The following is a 19,957-nucleotide window of genomic DNA, read 5'->3' on the forward strand; positions in this document are numbered from 1 at the left end:
GCGGCAAACCCGTGAAGACTATTTACAACAATGACATGATTCGCTAATGACATTACTATCCTCAGTGAAAGTGAGGAAGAATTACAGGATCTGTTAAATGGGATGAACAGTGTAATGAGCACACACTATGGACTGAGAGTATATGGCAGTCAGTCATGTGTGGGATAACTTGAAAAGAGGAGAATCATAGCGTTTGACATGTGTTGCTATAGAAGGACGCTGAAAATTAGGCAGGCAGATAAGATCAGAAATTAGGAGTTTGTTGCAGAATCACGAGGAGATGAAGATAGGAAAGCACTGCAAAAAAGGTACAGGGCATGTGTTAAGACACTGAGGAATAACCTCAATGGTACTACAGAGAGCTGTGTAGGGTAAAAGCCTTAGGGAAAGACAGAGTCTGGCGTGTATCCAACAAATAACTGAGGACTCTGGGTGTAAGAGTTCCTGTGAGATGAAGAAGTTGGAAAAAAATTAAAAAATGAGGATGATGGACATAACCTTAATTCCTCTCCTGCACAATTGCATCAGAAAGAGTCCCTGAAAGGCTTTCAAGAAACAAAGTTCTTTAACTTACATAATTTTGCAGACTTAATTCCTGTGTAGTCCTCATTTTCTGTAAGTAGAAACACACAATAGTCATACGTCTCAACAGCAATAGCAATAGCAGTAGCATACGTTTTTGGCAAAACACCTTGGAAAAGGCTCTTGCTTTGATATCAACATGATTTATGGTGTTCTAATGCTTTTCGATCATGAGGTGTTTTTCTTGGTAATGCACGTCCAGTTTACATAAGAAATATAGCTCATTTCAGTATTACCTTCTAGTTTGGAATGGACTCATTTTAATTACCAGAAGTACATGAACCTCACATTGAATTTTGATCTATACCATCAGTTCTAATGCAGCACTGATATTCAACTAATAAATAAAATTTTAAATAACAAAACTCACCTTTGACTAGAACATGTAAGATTTTCACAGCGCAGAGGGGAACAATACAAATCACTAGGCTGACTCCAAACAAGAACTGAAACTGAAGCAAAATCAAAACTCTGTTATCTTGTAATCTCATATTCAATGAATTTTAAATTGCTTGTATCAACAATGCAACTATGCACTATGAAGTCAGTCTTACCACAACACTGACATTGCACATTAATGCTATTCTGGGAAGAAGTCTGAAACTGATGCGGGACCCGTCCAATGAGAATGGCTGGGTTATCACTTTTTCTCTTCCTTCTGTGTCTCTAACGAAGACCTGGAGCAGAAACATTGTAACATTAGTATGCAAAAAGTAGCAACAAATTCTAGCTCACATGGCTTATGGGAGACAAAGTGAACATCAGAAGCACACAATACAATGCTGTAAACTCTGGACCCAAGTAATACTTGTTCAACAAAATAATTTTAAAAGATGGGCTTCTTAAAGAATGCACTCTATTTCTTCCAGGCATTATGAAAAGGCTGCTAATCTGTCTTTGTACCTCTCTAAACTAATGGAGATTGCAGATCACAATTGAGATAAAACTGCAATTAACTTCTAAACGGAACTGTTGGCCATTGCTTGTAGTCCTGGTTAGGCGCTCTCTAGCCTACTCTAAACCCTATGTCATCTGAAACTGTGTAAATGGTTTATATCCCACTGCCTGTTAACATATGTCAAGATGCTTGAGAACTGAACCTGGAGATTCAGAATAGCTAATGTAAACCACATTTGCACACATTTGTCTAATCTCTCTCTCTCTCTCTCTCCCCTCTCCCACTCCAATTCATGTGTATTAAGTACATACATAAATCAGGGCTTTTGGAACAGGTTTAATCTCATAGAATGTAGTGATTTTGTATCTCTCTCACCTAAAATAAAGTTCATATGCAGTTCAGTACTGAACATCAACTACAGTGTGACTGGGCTTACTGAGCGAGGTGGTGCAGTGCTTAGAACACTGGACCCGCATTCAAGAGGATGATGGTTCAAACCTGCATCTGGCCATCCTGATTTAGGTTTTCCATGATTTCCCTAAATCACTTCCGACAAATGCCAGGATGGTTCCTTTGAAAGGGCACAGCCAACTTCCTCCCCCATCCTTCCCTAATTCGATGGGACCGATGACCTCGCTGTTTGGTTCCTTCCCCCAAATCAACCAACCAACCTTGACTGGGCTTAGCTTTTTCCCCAACGTATATTAAGTACAACACAGGCTGTCACTAATATTCAGTCAGGCACTGTTTTCAATAATTATCAAAGTCACCTGTGTGATTATATGTCAAACACACACAAATGTGATCCCAATCATTACAGAGAGTGTTTTTAAATAACAAAGTATCACTGATTTCCTTTAAAAAGTTGACAAACATAGACATAAGACTTATTTAAGTACCTGCATCACCTGTAGAAGTTACCTAGTAAGAACAAGTGCTAATTTAACACAGTGAAGAAAGGAAAGGCAAACCCATGGATAAATGAGAAACATTTTGTTAAACAAAAATAGATGTTACCTGAAACAACCAGCAAACATGGCACAAAAATTGAGACAAATTTAGATTTTAAGCACCTAAAAGTAAGTTAACTGAATAAAAAGAATTAAAAATGATTCACCATAAAAATACCGAAGCATGTAGGAAGCTTTGCAATTGCTTAAAGAAAACTGTTCAATCGGTATATGTTTTGTATCGAAAGTATTATGTGGGAACTTTCATTGTTTAACTTCTATTCTGGAAAATTTAAAAAGGAAGTGAATGGCATCCATCTAGAAGCTGTTAGCTTTCATCCATATTCTTCTTTCATGTTTCAAAGTTTAATTTCACCAAATGTGAGACATTTGATGAAGATTACCATTTTATGATAACAACATCACAGAAAGAAGATGAGCACACACCACCCACCCACCGAAATAAGTCTTGCTAGATAAGAGTGTGATTTGAAAAACATGATGAAATCTTGTCATTTCTGACTCTCTTCTTGCACGTTCTGTCTCTCCTAATCTAGGATTTGAAGTGATCTGCCTCTTAATTCTTATTTTCTTTTTCTTCTTTACCTATGCGATGAAGGAACTATATACAGGTGGGTCATCAGTCAGTAGTCACTAGCAAGCCTTAGACTTCGTTTAGCCTAGTGTAATGGTAGTCAGCTGTAAACTTGACTGATTTGCAATATACATAAGTCAGTTGACTCCGTGTATTTGTATTGCAAATACTGTGGAAACATGACTAACTATAGTGATACCTGTGATTCATTTGTGGAACATTTTCCAAACATCTATCCTCCATTTTGACATGGTCTCTGCAAATTAAATTTAAGATTTAAAGTGACTGGGTTGGTAGCGGAGCTTCATCACCCAGGCAGACCAAAGTCTGTTACTACAAGAGAGAATCTTAATGTTGTCTCACAATTTTTAGGCATTCGCTGACTAAATCTCAAAGAATAGTGTCCAGGGAGTATGGAATAGCAAGAACAAGCTTACAAAGGATTCAGAAAAAGCTGAAACTGAGACAATGTCTGCCTACTTTACTTCAAGACCCAAATGGAGATGATCCAGACAAGCATATGGAATGCTGCAAGTTGTACACAATCTGACAAGAAGCTTATCAAACGTTCTACAAAAACATTCTTTGGAATGATTAAATGACTATTAAGGCAAATGGAAGGGTGAATAGGCACATATGGGCAGGGATTTTCAGTGGTGGGCTAATCAGGCCTTATTTTTCAATGCGATTGTCAATTTTATAAATTACCTAGATAGGTTTAAAGAAGTGTTGTCAGTACTGGAAAATAGTCCACTTTTTTAACATATTCAGCCAGCTGAGGAAAAGTTGATACAACAACAAGTTGGAGTTCCCCCACCATATGGAGTTATCAGCAGACAGGGTACTATTGAATGGTCTCCATAATCTTCAGATATCACACCCATGGATTTTTCACAGTTCAGCAGAGAAATTTTGCATCAGAATTTAAAATAATAATAATAATAATAATAATAAATCTTTGCTACTCAAGAAAGCAAATCATCAGCTGCATTGGGTGAAGTTCATGATGGCTAGAGATGACAAAGAACACTGTGAGAGCTGATGACGGCAGCATACATTCTGAGAGAGAGAGAGAGAGAGAGAGAGAGAGAGAGAGAGAGAGAGAGAGAGAGAGAGAGAGATTGAGATTGTATATCACAGTTAGCAGCAAAAGTGTCACAGTTGTCACTGAAAAATAAATAAAGTTAGAGAAGTTAGCCTAAAAATCTGTGCACTATTCACTAAAATAAAATTACTAACCCTTAACTCATGAGGAGTGGTCTTTCAGACCGCAATGGAATTCCTTATAAAGCCTCCTCCCCCACCTACCCTCCTTAAATCACCACCCCTACACAGTTTTGCTGTCAGTTCCTCATGAACTACATAGCTGTTCTTCAGTATACTACAAAATGTGTTTGCAGGAATGTGTCAATTTTAATGATCCTAAATTTGATGAAATTATTCTTCGGTGGGTGGAGGAAGATGTCAGTGATATATATCAAGAAATACACAAAAAAGATGGTGATTTTGCAGTAGCTGGTGATCACTAGCATGCAGGACAATGGTGATGGGCACCTTTCTGGTTCTCCAAGAAAACATTTAATGTCTTGGTTAAAATCAAATGTGCTTTGAATGGTTGTAAAGAAAAATGTAGATTTCATCACTGAAAGTAAGTTTTTCAGACTATCTTTTGTGGTCACGAGGCAGCACTGACGACAGCTACGAGCGCTTTTCGCTTGCTATGTTACAAAATAAGTAATTTAGCTAGTAATTAATTGTTTTTGCTGTCTATTCTATAGTATTTACATGCTTTAGTGTTAGATACACTTGATAAAGGTTTCAGTTTTTATTTTCGTCTGAATAAGATAAGCGAAGTTTCTATTTAGGACAGTTCCAGGAGTGCGCAAACGTTTGTTTACATTCTTAACTGATGTTAAATATGCAGGATTATCAATTAATTCAGTGCACAATACTCAGTATTTGCAATTATTAGTGTCATTTAGGCTCGATACAATGAAGGCAGCAGTTTTTATACGTTTTATTAGGTTATTTTTCACGTGAACATAAACGTTTCTTTACATTATCAATACGAGGGTTAATCAGCTTAAGTTAGTGTACAATACTCAGTATTCACGTTTATTAGTGTCATTTAGACTCGAAACATTGATGGTAGCAGTTTTTACACATTTTATTAGGAATAGTGATACTGACAGTGATTTCTAACCTCACTTGTATACGTTTGACTAGCGCAACCTGCGACCGTTAACAGTTAAGGAAATGTAAAATACGTGGTAAATTAGTATTACACTACAATATCTGAGTAAATCAGTGTTACAATACAACTTCTGAGCCCTTCTTTCATACGGTCTAGTTAGCAGAAAGCTAAAACTCACTTCGCTGTCTGCTTAAATACCTTAGCTTGTTGTGGGCTTTAGTGATCGTGTACTGTAAGCCCATCGGTTCCTATAAAGTAGAATTTGTATTTGTGCTTTCATTCTGAACTCTTACTGTTAGCTAAAGGTTTTGTTTTGTACCTGCATCTGTCAGTGTACAATACCCAGTGTTTATGTTTATTAGTATCATTCAGACACGGTACAGTTAAGGAAGCAGTTTTTATAGTTTTATTAGGTCACTTTCGCATGTACGTAAATGCTTGTTTAAATTACAAATACGGGGGATAATCAGTAGGTACAGCTTACTGTAGGTCACTGTTTAATTAGTTTATAATATTCACTAGATAGCCCCTAGCAGTTTACTGTAGGTCACTGTCTTATTCTTTAGTATTCACTAAGTAGCCCCTAGCAGAAAAATAAGCACCAGATCTCGCTTCTACCATATATTTTTATTTTCATTATTGAGTGTCCTTTCTGCCTACTAGAGTGCAGCTGTTAACCTTGGGTGGCAATAGGTTTCCTTAAGTTTTTTTATAGTAAATCAGTTACTAGTTAGATGGATAGGGACTGTGTCTGTTGTGTGCGGATGCAGGAGGAGTTGGCCACAGTCCAAACACAGCTGGAAGCTTTGTTGGCTACAGTCAATAAGCTCCAGAGTGCCACCTTGAGGTGTGGTGGGGATGAGGTGCTTGGGGCAGCCTCTGCTGTACTAGATGTGCAGGGGGGGATGTCACAGCTCTCTGTCACTGAACCGACCTCAGGAACGACTGAGCCGGCCAGCCCACTCTCACCTCAGTGTGGGTGGCAGACTGTGTCGAGGTCTCGAGCCTCAAGGCGAAGGCTGCACGGGGTACGCAGGCTCCTGCCAAATCCCATGCACTTTGCTAATAGATTCAGTGTGCTGTATGATGCTGGGGGAGGGGGGGGGGGGCAGGCTGAGCCAGATCAGAATGCACCTTCTGCCAAGATAGTGGCCGCTCCTTCAGCAAGGTCCGGACAGGCACGTGGGGGTAGGGGTTTGTTATAGTGCGCGTCATTTACGACGGCGGACGAGCTTAGATTCGTTCTGCGCATCTGACGTCACAAAACACAGTCAGCCAATGAACAGAGAGCTACGTTGCCAGAGCTCAACTGCAGTGCAGAGCACAGACGAGTGTCTTCAGTTTTAGAAATGTTCAGTCATAAATAAAGTAAGAGAACAAAAGCAATGTCTTGATAGCAGACTTTCTTTTATAGAAAGTTTGGAAAAGCATTCTTTATACCAATTGCTTTATATTCTATTAATTAATTAAACTAAACAAGCAATAAGCTTCCTAATTCAGGCGATAGCAAGGAAAGGTGTTTGTTTCATTCTCACGAACTGTTTTTTCGCAATAAAGAACAGCGGTAATTGTTTATTTCCTATTGTACTTTGACAAAATGTGAGTAATTCATAGTCATACCAACAGTGTTTGTCGGTATTTTGTGTGATATTTTAGAGTCGTCGAGGAGTTCTGTTGAACAACGAGCTCTGACGGCGTAATGGTTAAGGTGTTTGGCTGCTAAGTGAAAAGTTCTAAGTTCAAACCTTGTTCGGTGCTTAATATTTTCTTTATTTAAAAACAATATCGAAGTGTCTTACTTCATGAATTTTATTCGGTTGAATGTAATTTTTTGAAATTTATAGTGCTTTGTCTCAATCATAATACGTTTTCGGTTCGTCTAATTTTGTCCTCCAATATTTCTCTTCACAGCAATTAAAAACAATGAAAAGGCACACATACAATATTCATGTTATCTGTTTTGTTTGTATATCTTCTCTTCCGCAGTCACTGTTTTACTATTCATATTGAGATATATTCTTTCGCAACAGTATTAAAAGTATTATTTAGATAAGAATTTTGGCTCATATGTTGCCGAGCTACTTGATTGTCTGACGTAAATCTTTGCTTCGCTGCTTTGTCAACATCACCATATTCAGTGTTTTCGTCGACTGATCTATGTTTTAGCAAGTATTTGCTGTCCGTTGTGACAAACACAAATTGTTTGCGCCACGCGCCTCACCAGGGTGTATACGTGGACGAAGAAAAAAAATTCCCGGATTTTTTGCGGATTTCCCAGTTAAAAATACACTTTCTCCAGGATGAAAATACACTTTTTCCGTGTTAAGTAACAGTCTACTTTTCCTCGGAACTGTAAAACTTATCAATCCTTTCAATGGTTGTGGTTTTATACACCGACGTAGAATTTCCCAACACTTTGGAAAACTAAACTCAGGGGGAAAAAACACGTTTTGGGGAGATGTCTGATGTGCAGCAACATGTGCGCTGCGTATTTTTGTATTACGAAAGTATACATTGGAATTCTACCAAACACCCCATGTTACTTTCCGAAGGACTGAGATCGAGATTGCGATGCACTTTTGTAAGCCGGTCATATCTCATGTCAAGCGATCTCGCCAGCCGATGACAGCAGATATTCAGACCACAGGACACGCGATGTAGTCAGCCAATAACAACATCACTGTTAAGTAGTGCGAACACACAAGCAGGAAAAGTTAATGGTTTAAATTAATATACATAGTGTTGCTACAAGAAAAGAAAAGCTTTCACGGACCCTATAATATTGGCCTCTAAGATTAATAAGCTGCATGAGAAGCTAGGCTTTCACACATAATGTTGATCTTTTTGCGCGTGTTACACGTCAAGATACATCACAGAAATGTGCCAGCAAATTTTTTAACAACGACATAAATGTCTGATGATCTGGGCTCGAAAATATTCTAAATGGTCGTTCTCAAAGATTTGAATTTTGAATGAGAGTCAAACGCTCTGTGAGTTAAGAAATTCATCGGACATTTGTGCACAGATCTCATCTTGTGTAAAAGGAAATTTGCTTTACTTGAAAGTAACGCTTTTCAAACAACCATTCGGAATATTTTCCTGCGACCTGTTAGATTCGTTTTAGCAGTTGCGCCAGATGACAGGCGTCGCTGCGCTTGTGCAGCTATGATGACGCAGGAAGCCTGTACGTTCGTATGTGTAAAACATTAAAAGATCTTACATTATGTCATAAAAGAAACAAGACGTTAGAGGATACTCCAAGGGCATGGGAATTTTGTGAATCATGCTAAAATGCATAATTCGGCTTAAAGTGCACATTCGTATGTCCAGATTCAGATGTACCAGTACCGCATTATCTTTTGTTTGGTTCTTTATTATGGCATAATGCCATACATGCTAGACGATGAAAACGTGCACTTGAAATGTAGCGAGCAGTTGAAACTAGGCAATAGTGTGGAATTAAACACTTCGTTTCAAATAAATTGACTGCCTCAGCAGAAAAGATTAATAAAAGTCAAATTTCTTTAACAAACCGACACAGATAACTTCATTGTTCTGCAAGGCGATTAACGCTTGACTGTCAGAAAGGTAGAAACAAACTAAAATCTGAAACTAATAACTTATTTTAGCCTTCCATAATTATGAGCATGTATTTTAATTCACTTGATAGCCCTGACCACAGAAATCCATTTTGTTTTCATTTGACGTGAGAGCAATAAACGAAGAGGAAACAGTAAAAATTGTTAGTTCGCCTAAACAGGTCAGTCCAAAGGATGAAGGGTCTGTAGCAAAATCCCGGAGTTAATCTCCAAAATAAACAGTAGCAATGCCAATATTGTATTAGGTACCAAAAGCTGGTTGAAACCAGACATAAAAAGCAGTGAAATTTTGACTCGGATTGGACAATGTTTAGGAAGGATAGGACTGAAGCTATTACATTAGATTAGATTTACTTTCATTCCAATTGATCCGTAGTGAGGAGGTCCTCCAGGATGTGGAACATGTCAGAAAAACAACAATACATGACAAATATTTACAACTAAAACAAATAAGCTAATGTACTATTCCACAGGTCCCAAGTGGAATGATCGTCATTTTTTAATGAATACTATATGAAAGTCATTTTACAAATACTAATGCACTGGATTTAAAATAAAAAGTTTTTTATTTATTTATAAGGTAATAAACATGTAATACAACTACTATAATACTTATTTACAATGAACACATTACTGCACTGAAATGGTGCAGAAGTTAGATTGTACTTATCAGTTAGTTTTACTGAGAAATTCATCAATGGAGTTGAAGGAGTTGGCCATCAATAAATCCTTTAGGCTTCTCTTAAACTGAATTTCATTGGTTGTTAAGCTTTTTATGGCTGCTGGCAAGTTATTGAAAATGTGTGTTCCTGAATAATGCACACCTTTTTGTAAAAGACTAAGTGACTTTAAATCCTTGTGAAGATTATTCTTATTTCTAGTATTGATTCCATGAATTGAGCTGTTGGTTTGAAAAAGTGATATATTTTTAATGACAAATTTCATTAAGGAATAAATATATTGGGAAGCGGTAGTTAGTATCCCTAGTTCCCTAAACAGGCTTCTGCAGGATGTTCTTGAGTTCACACCACATATAACTCTTACTGCACGTTTTTGTGCCCAGAAAACTTTAGCTTGGCTTGAAGAATTACCCCAAAAAATAATCCCATATGACATTATGGAATGAAAGTAAGCATAGTATGTCAGCTTTTTCATTTTTATATCCCCTATGTCTGACAAAATTCGCATTGCAAAAAGAGATTTGTTAAGACATTTCAGCAGTTCTGAGGTGTGCTCCTCCCAGTTGAATTTATTATCAAGCTGTAATCCCAAGAATTTAACACTGTCCACTTCTTCTATCTTCTTGTCATCGTATGTTAGACATATACTCATGGGACACCCCTTACAAGTTCTGAACTGCATGTAGTGTGTTTTTTCAAAGTTTAGTGAGAAAGAATTGGCTAGAAACCAGTGATCAATGTCCACAAATATTTTATTAGCTGATCTTTCTAAGATTACGCTTGATTTGCTATTTATTGCAATGTTTGTATCATCGGCAAACAAAACGAACTTGGCATCTGGTAATGTTACTGATGAAAGGTAATTGATATACACAAGAAAAGGTAAGGGCCCCAAATTGGAACCTTGTGGGACGCAAATGTAATTAGTTCCCAGTTGGATCATGCCTGATAGCTTGATACATGGGAGGTGGTGTGTTCATTGCAGTTAAAAGCTGTTTAAACACAGTTGAGATCGATACTGGGTCGGACTGTGAAATAGTCTGGATAAAGTTGTCAATAAGACAAGGACTGACCATTGTATTAGGATGTTTTTATAGACCACCAGCATCCGCAACAGATATCACAGAACGTTTCAGGGAAATTCTTGAGTACATAGGAAGTAAATATCCAAATTATCCATTAGTTATAGGTGGAGACTTTAATCTAGCATCCATTGACTGGGAAAATTACACGTTTATCACAGGGGGCAGAAGCAAAGATTCGTGTGAAGTTATTCTAGGAGCACTCTCAACATACAACCTTGGGCAATTGGTTAGAAAACCAACTCAGGATTGGACCATATTAGATATCTTGGTGACAAACAGACCTGATCTTTTAGAGGAAGTTAATCTAGAAGAAGGTATTAGTGACCATAATGTCATTGTGGCTTCTACGAGGTGCATTCAAGTTCTAAGGCCTCCGATTTTTTTTCCTAATTAACTACTCACCTGAAATCGATGAAACTGGCGTTACTACTCGACGTAATCACCCTGCAGACGTACACATTTTTCACAACGTTGACGCCATGATTCCATGGCAGCGGCGAAGGCTTCTTTAGGAGTCTGTTTTGACCACTGGAAAATCGCTGAGGCAATAGCAGCACGGCTGGTGAATGTGCAGCCACGGAGAGTGTCTTTCATTGTTGGAAAAAGCCAAAAGTCACTAGGAGCCAGGTCAGGTGAGCAGGGAGCATGAGGAATCACTTCAAAGTTGTTATCACGAAGAAACTGTTGCGTAATGTTAGCTCGATGTGCGGGTGCGTTGTCTTGGTGAAACGGCACACACCCAGCCCTTCCCGGACGTTTTTGTTGCAGTGCAGGAAGGAATTTGTTCTTCAAAACATTTTCATAGGATGCACCTGTTACCGTAGTGCCCTTTGGAACGCAATGGGTAAGGATTGTGCCCTCACTGTCCCAGAACATGGACACCATCATTTTTTCAACACTGGCGGTTACCCGAAATTTTTTTGGTGGCGGTGAATCTGTGTGCTTCCATTGAGCTGACTGGCGCTTTGTTTCTGGATTGAAAAATGGCATCCACGTCTCATCCATTGTCACAACCAATGAAATAAAGTCCCATTCATGTTGTCGTTGCGCGTCAATTTTGCTTGGCAACATGCCACACGGGCAGCCATGTGGTCGTCCGTCAGCATTCGCGGCACCCACCTGGATGACACTTTTCGCATTTTCAGGTCATCGTGCAGGATTCTGTGCACAGAACCCACAGAAATGCCAACTCTGGAGGCGATCTGTTCAACAGTCATTCGGCGATCCCCCAAAACAATTCTCTCCACTTTCTCAATCATGTCGTCAGACCGGCTTGTGTGAGCCCGAGGTTGTTTCGGTTTGTTGTCACATGATGTTCTGCCTTCATTAAACTGTCGCACCCACGAACGCAATTTCGACACATCCATAACTCCATCACCACATGCCTCCTTCAACTGTCGATGAATTTCAATTGGTTTCACACCACGCAAATTCAGAAAACGAATGATTGCACGCTGTTCAAGTAAGGAAAACGTCGCCATTTTAAGTATTTAAAACAGTTCCCATTCTCGCCGCTGGCGGTAAAATTCCATCTGCCGTGCGGTGCTGCCATCTCTGGGACGTATTGACAATGAATGCGGCCTCATTTTAAAACAATGCGCATGTTTCTATCTCTTTCCAGTCCGGAGAAAAAAAATCGGAGGCCTTAGAACTTGAATCCACCTCATATGTCAGTGGAAGTTGCAAAAAAACAGCGTAAAGTTTTCTTGTTTGGGAAAGCAAATAAAAGTGTCATTAATGAATATCTTCATAGTCAGCTCCAAGCATTCACTGCGAGACACAAAGATATTGAGCATCTTTGGTCAGAATTTAAAGGTATTGTCCACCATGTGCTAGAGAAATATATGCCTAGCAAAAGTACAGGGGAGGGAAAGGATCCACCTTGGTACAACAAACATATTAGGAAGTTGCTGAGAAAGCAGAAAATTTCGCAGTCATTTTAAATGTAGTCACTGCCCCGCTGACAAACAAAAATTGTGCAAAGTGAAAGCAGCTGTCAGAAGGACAATGAGAGATTCTTTCAACGAATTTGAAAGCAATATTTTATCTGCAGATTCTAAAAGTAACCCCAAAAAATTTTGGTCGTATGTAAAATCTATAAACGCTACAAATAATTTAATACCTTCTCTTGCTGACAGTACGGGTAATGTAACTGATGATGATAAACAGAAGGCCGAAATTCTAAACCTAACTTTCAAAAACTCATTTACGGTAGTACGGTAGAGGACTGCAGCACCAATCCCCCTTTCAATTATAGAACAAATGAAACGATGGCTGACATAGTGTTTAGTGTATCTGGGATTGTAAAACAGTTAAGATCCTTAGATGCCAGGAAGGCATCTGGTCCAGACGGTATCCAAGTAAGATTTTATGTTGACTATGCTACAAATGATACTGTATGATTAAATGATGATGGCGTCCTCTTGGGTAAAATATTCCGGAGGTAAAATAGTCCCCCATTCGGATCTCCGGGCGGGGACTACTCAAGAGGATGTCGTTATCAGGAGAAAGAAAACTGGCGTTCTACGGATCGGAGCGTGGAATGTCAGGTCCCTTAATCGGGCAGGTAGGTTAGAAAATTTGAAAAGGGAAATGGATAGGTTAAAGTTAGATATAGTGGGAATTAGTGAAGTTCGGTGGCAGGAGGAACAAGACTTCTGGTCAGGTGACTACAGGGTTATAAACACAAAGTCAAATAGGGGTAATGCAGGAGTAGGTTTAATAATGAATAGGAAAATAGGAACGCGGGTAAGCTACTACAAACAGCTTAGTGAACGCATTATTGTGGCCAAGATAGATACGAAGCCCACACCTACTACAGTAGTACAAGTTTATATGCCAACTAGCTCTGCAGATGACGAAGAAATTGAAGAAATGTATGATGAAATAAAAGAAATTATTCAGATTGTGAAGGGAGACGAAAATTTAATAGTTATGGGTGACTGGAATTCGAGTGTAGGAAAAGGGAGAGAAGGAAACGTAGTAGGTGAATATGGATTGGGGCTAAGAAATGAAAGAGGAAGCCGCCTGGTAGAATTTTGCACAGAGCACAATTTAATCATAGCTAACACTTGGTTTAAGAATCATGATAGAAGGTTGTATACATGGAAGAACCCTGGAGATACTAAAAGGTATCAGATTGATTATATAATGGTAAGACAGAGATTTAGGAACCAGGTTTTAAATTGTAAGACATTTCCAGGGGCAGATGTGGACTCTGACCACAATCTACTGGTTATGACCTGTAGATTAAAACTGAAGAAACTGCAAAAAGGTGGGAATTTAAGGAGATGGGACCTGGATAAACTGAAAGAACCAGAGGTTGTAGAGAGTTTCAGGGAGAGCATAAGGGAACAATTGACAGGAATGGGGGAAAGAAATACAGTAGAAGAAGAATGGGTAGCTTTGAGGGATGAAGTAGTGAAGGCAGCAGAGGATCAAGTAGGTAAAAAGACGAGGGCTAGTAGAAATCCTTGGGTAACAGAAGAAATATTGAATTTAATTGATGAAAGGAGAAAATATAAAAATGCAGTAAATGAAGCAGGCAAAAAGGAATACAAACGTCTCAAAAATGAGATCGACAGGAAGTGCAAAATGGCTAAGCAGGGATGGCTAGAGGACAAATGTAAGGATGTAGAGGCTTATCTTACTAGGGGTAAGATAGATACTGCCTACAGGAAAATTAAAGAGACCTTTGGAGATAAGAGAACCACTTGTATGAACATCAAGAGCTCAGATGGAAACCCAGTTCTAAGCAAAGAAGGGAAAGCAGAAAGGTGGAAAGAGTATATAGAGGGTCTATACAAGGGCGATGTACTTGAGGACAACATTATGGAAATGGAAGAGGATGTAGATGAAGATGAAATGGGAGATACGATACTGCGTGAAGAGTTTGACAGAGCACTGAAAGACCTGAGTCGAAACAAGGCCCCCGGAGTAGACAACATTCCATTGGAACTACTGACGGCCTTGGGAGAGCCAGTCCTGACCAAACTCTACCATCTGGTGAGCAAGATGTATGAAACAGGCGAAATACCCTCAGACTTCAAGAAGAATATAATAATTCCAATCCCAAAGAAAGCAGGTGTTGACAGATGTGAGAATTACCGAACAATCAGTTTAATAAGCCACAGCTGCAAAATACTAACACGAATTCTTTACAGACGAATGGAAAAACTAGTAGAAGCCGACCTCGGGGAAGATCAGTTTGGATTCCGTAGAAATACTGGGACACGTGAGGCAATACTGACCTTACGACTTATCTTAGAAGAAAGATTAAGGAAAGGCAAACCTACGTTTCTAGCATTTGTAGACTTAGAGAAAGCTTTTGACAATGTTGACTGGAATACTCTCTTTCAAATTCTAAAGGTGGCAGGGGTAAAATACAGGGAGCGAAAGGCTATTTACAATTTGTACAGAAACCAGATGGCAGTTATAAGAGTCGAGGGACATGAAAGGGAAGCAGTGGTTGGGAAGGGAGTAAGACAGGGTTGTAGCCTCTCCCCGATGTTATTCAATCTGTATATTGAGCAAGCAGTAAAGGAAACAAAAGAAAAATTCGGAGTAGGTATTAAAATCCATGGAGAAGAAATAAAAACTTTGAGGTTCGCCGATGACATTGTAATTCTGTCAGAGACAGCAATGGACTTGGAAGAGCAGTTGAATGGAATGGATGGTGTCTTGAAGGGAGGATATAAGATGAACATCAACAAAAGCAAAACGAGGATAATGGAATGTAGTCGAATTAAGTCGGGTGATGCTGAGGGTATTAGATTAGGAAATGAGACACTTAAAGTAGTAAAGGAGTTTTGCTATTTGGGGAGCAAAATAACTGATGATGGTCGAAGTAGAGAGGATATAAAATGTAGACTGGCAATAGCAAGGAAAGCGTTTCTGAAGAAGAGAAATTTGTTAACATCGAGTATAAATTTAAGTGTCAGGAAGTCTTTTCTGAAAGTATTTGTATGGAGTGTAGCCATGTATGGAAGTGAAACATGGACGATAAATAGTTTGGACAAGAAGAGAATAGAAGCTTTCGAAATGTGGTGCTACAGAAGAATGCTGAAGATTAGATGGGTAGATCACATAACTAATGAGGAGGTACTGAACAGGATTGGGGAGAAGAGGAGTTTGTGGCACAACTTCACCAGAAGAAGGGATCGGTTGGTAGGACATGTTCTGAGGCATCAAGGGATCACCAATTTAGTATTGGAGGGCAGCGTGGAGGGTAAAAATCGTAGGGGGAGACCAAGAGATGCATACACTAAGCAGATTCAGAAGGATGTAGGTTGCAGTAGGTACTGGGAGATGAAGAAGCTTGCACAGGATAGAGTAGCATGGAGAGCTGCATCAAACCAGTCTCAGGACTGAAGACCACAACAACAACAACAACAACAACATATGCTACAAATATAGCACCATTCTTATCCATCATCTATCAGAGACCACTGGAACAGCGGAAAGTTCCACGGGACTGGAAGAAGGCCCAGGTCATAGCAATCTATAAAAAGGGTAGAAAATCAGATGCACACAATTACCGGCCAATTTCACTGACATCGATTTGTTGTAGAATCATGGAACATATTTTGTGTTCAGACATAATGACCTTTCTAGACTCTGAGAAGCTCATCTGCAGAAACCAGCACGGTTTTAGGAAACAGCGGTCATGCGAGACACAGCTGTCCCTCTTTGTGCATGATATACAACAGGCTGTAGATACTGGCTCCCAGGTTGATGCCATATTTCTCGACTTTTGAAAGGCATTCCACTCAGTTCTTTCACTGTCACTTGCTACAAAAAGTGCGTGCTTCCGGTCTATCCGATGACATATGCGGTTGAATGGAAAGTTTTCTAACAGACAGGGAGCAGTATGTCGTCCTGAACGGGGTGACTTCAACAGAAACAAGCATAACTTCAAGTGCACCCAGGGCAGCGTAATAGGTCCTCTGCTTTTTACGATTTACATAAACAATCTGGTTGATGGTATTGACAGCGGCCTTAGACTGTTTGCCGGTGATGCTGTAGTCTACAGGAAAGTAGATTCACATGAAAGTTGTGAACAAATCAATAGAGGATTTGCAGAAAATAAATGCATGGTGTAATGACTGGCAGTTATCTCTCAATATTAGTAAGTGTAACCTACTGCATATAACAAGGTGAAAATCCCCATTAATGTATGAGTACAAAATAAATGCCCAGTCTTTGGAAGCAGTACTGTCCGTCAAGTATCTGGGTGTGACTATTCGAAATGATCTCAAAGGGAATGATCAGATTACAAAAGTAACGGGTAAGGCGAACTCTAGATTGTGGTTTATTGGTAGAATCCTGAAGTGATGCAGTCCTTCAACAAAGGAAATAGCTTACAATACGTTAGTTCGTCCAGTTTGGAGTATTGTTCGTCTGTATGGGACCCTTACCAGTTGGGTCCGATTCAAGAGACTGAGGAGGTCCAAAGGAGAACGGCAAGATTCGTGACTGGTACATTTAGCCACTGTGAGAGCATTACAAATCTCATAGAATGTTTGAAGTGAGACACACTTGCAGATAGATGGCACACTAAACGGAAGGGGGTGTTCACTAAATTCCGATATCTGATCTTCACCGAGGATGTAGAGCATATATTATTACCACCAACTTTCAAATCGCGCAATGATCACCATTCAAAGATAGGGGAAATAAGAGATCGTACTGAGGAGTTCAGACAGTCGTTTTTCCCTCGCGTGATCTGCGAGTGGAACAGAAGGGGGGAAATATGACTTTGGCGCGAATTGTGCCCTCCACCACACAACGCTTGGCGGCTAGCGGAGTATATATATAGATGTAGATGTCCTTAGGAGGTGCAAGTTTTATTTACATGTTTAATGTCTGGAATTCAGTTGTGTGTGAAAATTTACTTGCTACAGAGCTAATATAATTTCTCTGAATGTAAAATTCACTTGTAACAGTATGTTTTGTGTGATATTCAAGAAACCACACAAAAGCATATTATATACTGCACAAATTATTTAGTGCAATAAAATCAGCAATGAAGCCACAGCATTCATTGGGGTGGGGGTGGGGGGGTGGGAACCACCACACACACACGATCACAAACACACGGCCGCCAATGAATGTGCCAGGCCCGAGGTGCTGGAGTTGGCGGTCTTATGAGGATGAGGTGTGCTTGCTTTCTTGCAAGTGTGTGTGTGTGTGTGTGTGTGTGTGTGTGTGTGTGTGTGTGTGTGTGTGTGTGTGTGTGTGTGTGTTTTAGTGATGAAGGCTGCGGCTGAAAACTATAAGTGAGTGTCTTTTTATCGTGCCTGTCTGCAACTTGATGTGTTTTCTTTACGATAAGTAGCTATTTGTCTTTTCCTACATTGTTGATATTCCTACCTCGAGTTTCCATTGTTTGATAACTTAAATTCAAATTTTCAAATGATGTATACTCTAAATCTCGGTTTAAACATAGACATCCCAGAGACCACACCTCGTAGAATACTTTACAGAATAGTCAGCACATGAGTTAAGAGCTAACTGTCTCTCTACCTAGAAAAATTCCTGTCCAGGGAGGAGATTTGACAGTGATAACTGCACAAAGAGGAAATAGAGAGAAGAGCCCCATGTTGGACTAACACAGTATCCCCGACAGCAAGAGGGGTGAAATGGTTGCTAGTTTTTCATCTCCCAATTAACTGCAACAATCATATTTTTACAATTAACAATATCTACAGAGCCTTGATCATTTAATTCTGTTTTTATTTCTTTATATTTATCCAGTGTTTGTAGGTGATAGATACACTTGGCAGTAAAAGTTCAAAACATTTGTTTTAAAGAGCCAAACTTACAGTTTGTTATAACAGTAATAATAAATCCTGTCTATACTTCAGAAACATTTAGTTTACATCTGACTTACTGTTATCTCATATATTCCAGAGTTAAATTTGTCAGGACTCCAGTTGGCAACAAACAATGGGCCCTCAATGTGTACACAGTCTTGCCAAATTTCTTTGTCCAATGTAACTTGTACTTTTTCAACAGGTGCCAAAGAAAATGCTAATATTCTGAAATAACAAAATGCATTATAGTTATAATGTAACAACAAAATTATTAAGCATCATAATGTCTAGGTATAAATGTCTTGCCTTATATGTGTTGAAGTGTGTATCCTTTCTAATGGTTCTCTTCCTGGTAGTGTGTATAAGAGATGTTTTGGATTGGTAACCAACACAACAGGCCAGTCTCGATGCACAACATCAACAAAAGAAAACAACCCATGATCCATAACACCTAAACGATACCTGCAACATTGTAGTGAAATTATTTCAAACTTTCAGGAAAGAATCCTGACGAGTTAAACAAAAACATGTGAAAGTAATCAAAAAGTCTACTTACTGCCATCAGTGAAGTTGCAAATAACAAGATGGATGTCAAATTATTTGTTTAAAAAAGCAGAGAGACAACTTGTAAGTGAAATAATACTATAAAGCAGGGCTTAACAACTGGCCAGTTTTGAGCATGAGTACTCACGTCTGCTCAGACACGTGCTCGCGAGCAGGTGCAAGGTCGCGGAGTAGGGAGGGAGGGGAAATGTGCGCGCAAGTTTGAACAGGGCCGCAGCGTGCCTATTGAATTCGCACCGACTGTGTAACGTTTAAAGCTCTAACAGTCACTTCGCAGGTTAAGAATCATGTCAAGTCGCCGTTGTGTAACCCCAACCATGTTTTCGCAGTTCAACCCCCATTGGGAGGAATTGTATCTGTTTACAGTAAAAGATGGTGTTGCAAAATGTTTAGTACGTCACAAAACGCTGAATTCTTTTAGGAAATTTAATTTGCAGCAACATTATATGTCGTACCACGCCAAAGACTACAGAAGTGGTAAATGTGATGGACCAGATCATGCACAGGAAGTTATTAAACTCAAAAGGAAGCTATCCGAAGAAGATCTGGACGACGAAGAAAAATCAACTGAGGCAGCTCTCAGAGTGAGTTACAAAATTGATTTGCTTTTAGCAAAATCCCTGCACCCCTTCACTGATGGCGAATTAATAAAAGAATGTTTGGTAGTTGCAGCGGAACATTTGTGTCCATCTCAAGTTGAACAGTTTCGGATTGTGCCATTATCTAACATGACCATTATGCATCGCATACAGGACATGGCAGACGACGTCCAGAGCCAGCTTGCAAATATCTGTAAAGATTTTATGTCGTATTCTCTAGCTCTGGACGAAAGTGTTGATATCACTGGAACAGCGCAGATTGCCATATTTATTAGAGGTGTTAACAGAGATCTTCAAGTGAGGGAGGAGCTCCTCGATGTAGTAGCCATGAAGAACACTACAGCCGGAGGCGATATTTTAAGTAGTGTTGAAGAAAGTGTTGAAAATTTAGGATTGT

At 39.3% G+C, this 19,957-nt stretch overlaps 1 protein-coding gene across 1 annotated transcript in view; it reads right to left on the bottom strand.

The window, feature by feature from the left end:
* The window catches only part of LOC126195023 (transmembrane protein 62-like), an 87,876-nt gene that overhangs the window by 40,181 nt on the left and 27,738 nt on the right, over positions 1 to 19,957 (bottom strand). Inside the window, exons 6-9 of the mRNA XM_049933458.1 lie at positions 18,704 to 18,859; positions 18,475 to 18,622; positions 1,137 to 1,259; positions 953 to 1,034 (exon numbers count right to left, since the gene is read on the bottom strand). Of these exons, the coding sequence (XP_049789415.1) occupies positions 953 to 1,034; positions 1,137 to 1,259; positions 18,475 to 18,622; positions 18,704 to 18,859 (509 nt within the window). The remainder of the gene's footprint in view (positions 1 to 952; positions 1,035 to 1,136; positions 1,260 to 18,474; positions 18,623 to 18,703; positions 18,860 to 19,957) is intronic.

The sequence above is a fragment of the Schistocerca nitens genome, chromosome 7 (assembly GCF_023898315.1).
Source record: "Schistocerca nitens isolate TAMUIC-IGC-003100 chromosome 7, iqSchNite1.1, whole genome shotgun sequence".
NCBI classification, from domain to species: Eukaryota; Metazoa; Arthropoda; class Insecta; order Orthoptera; family Acrididae; genus Schistocerca; species Schistocerca nitens.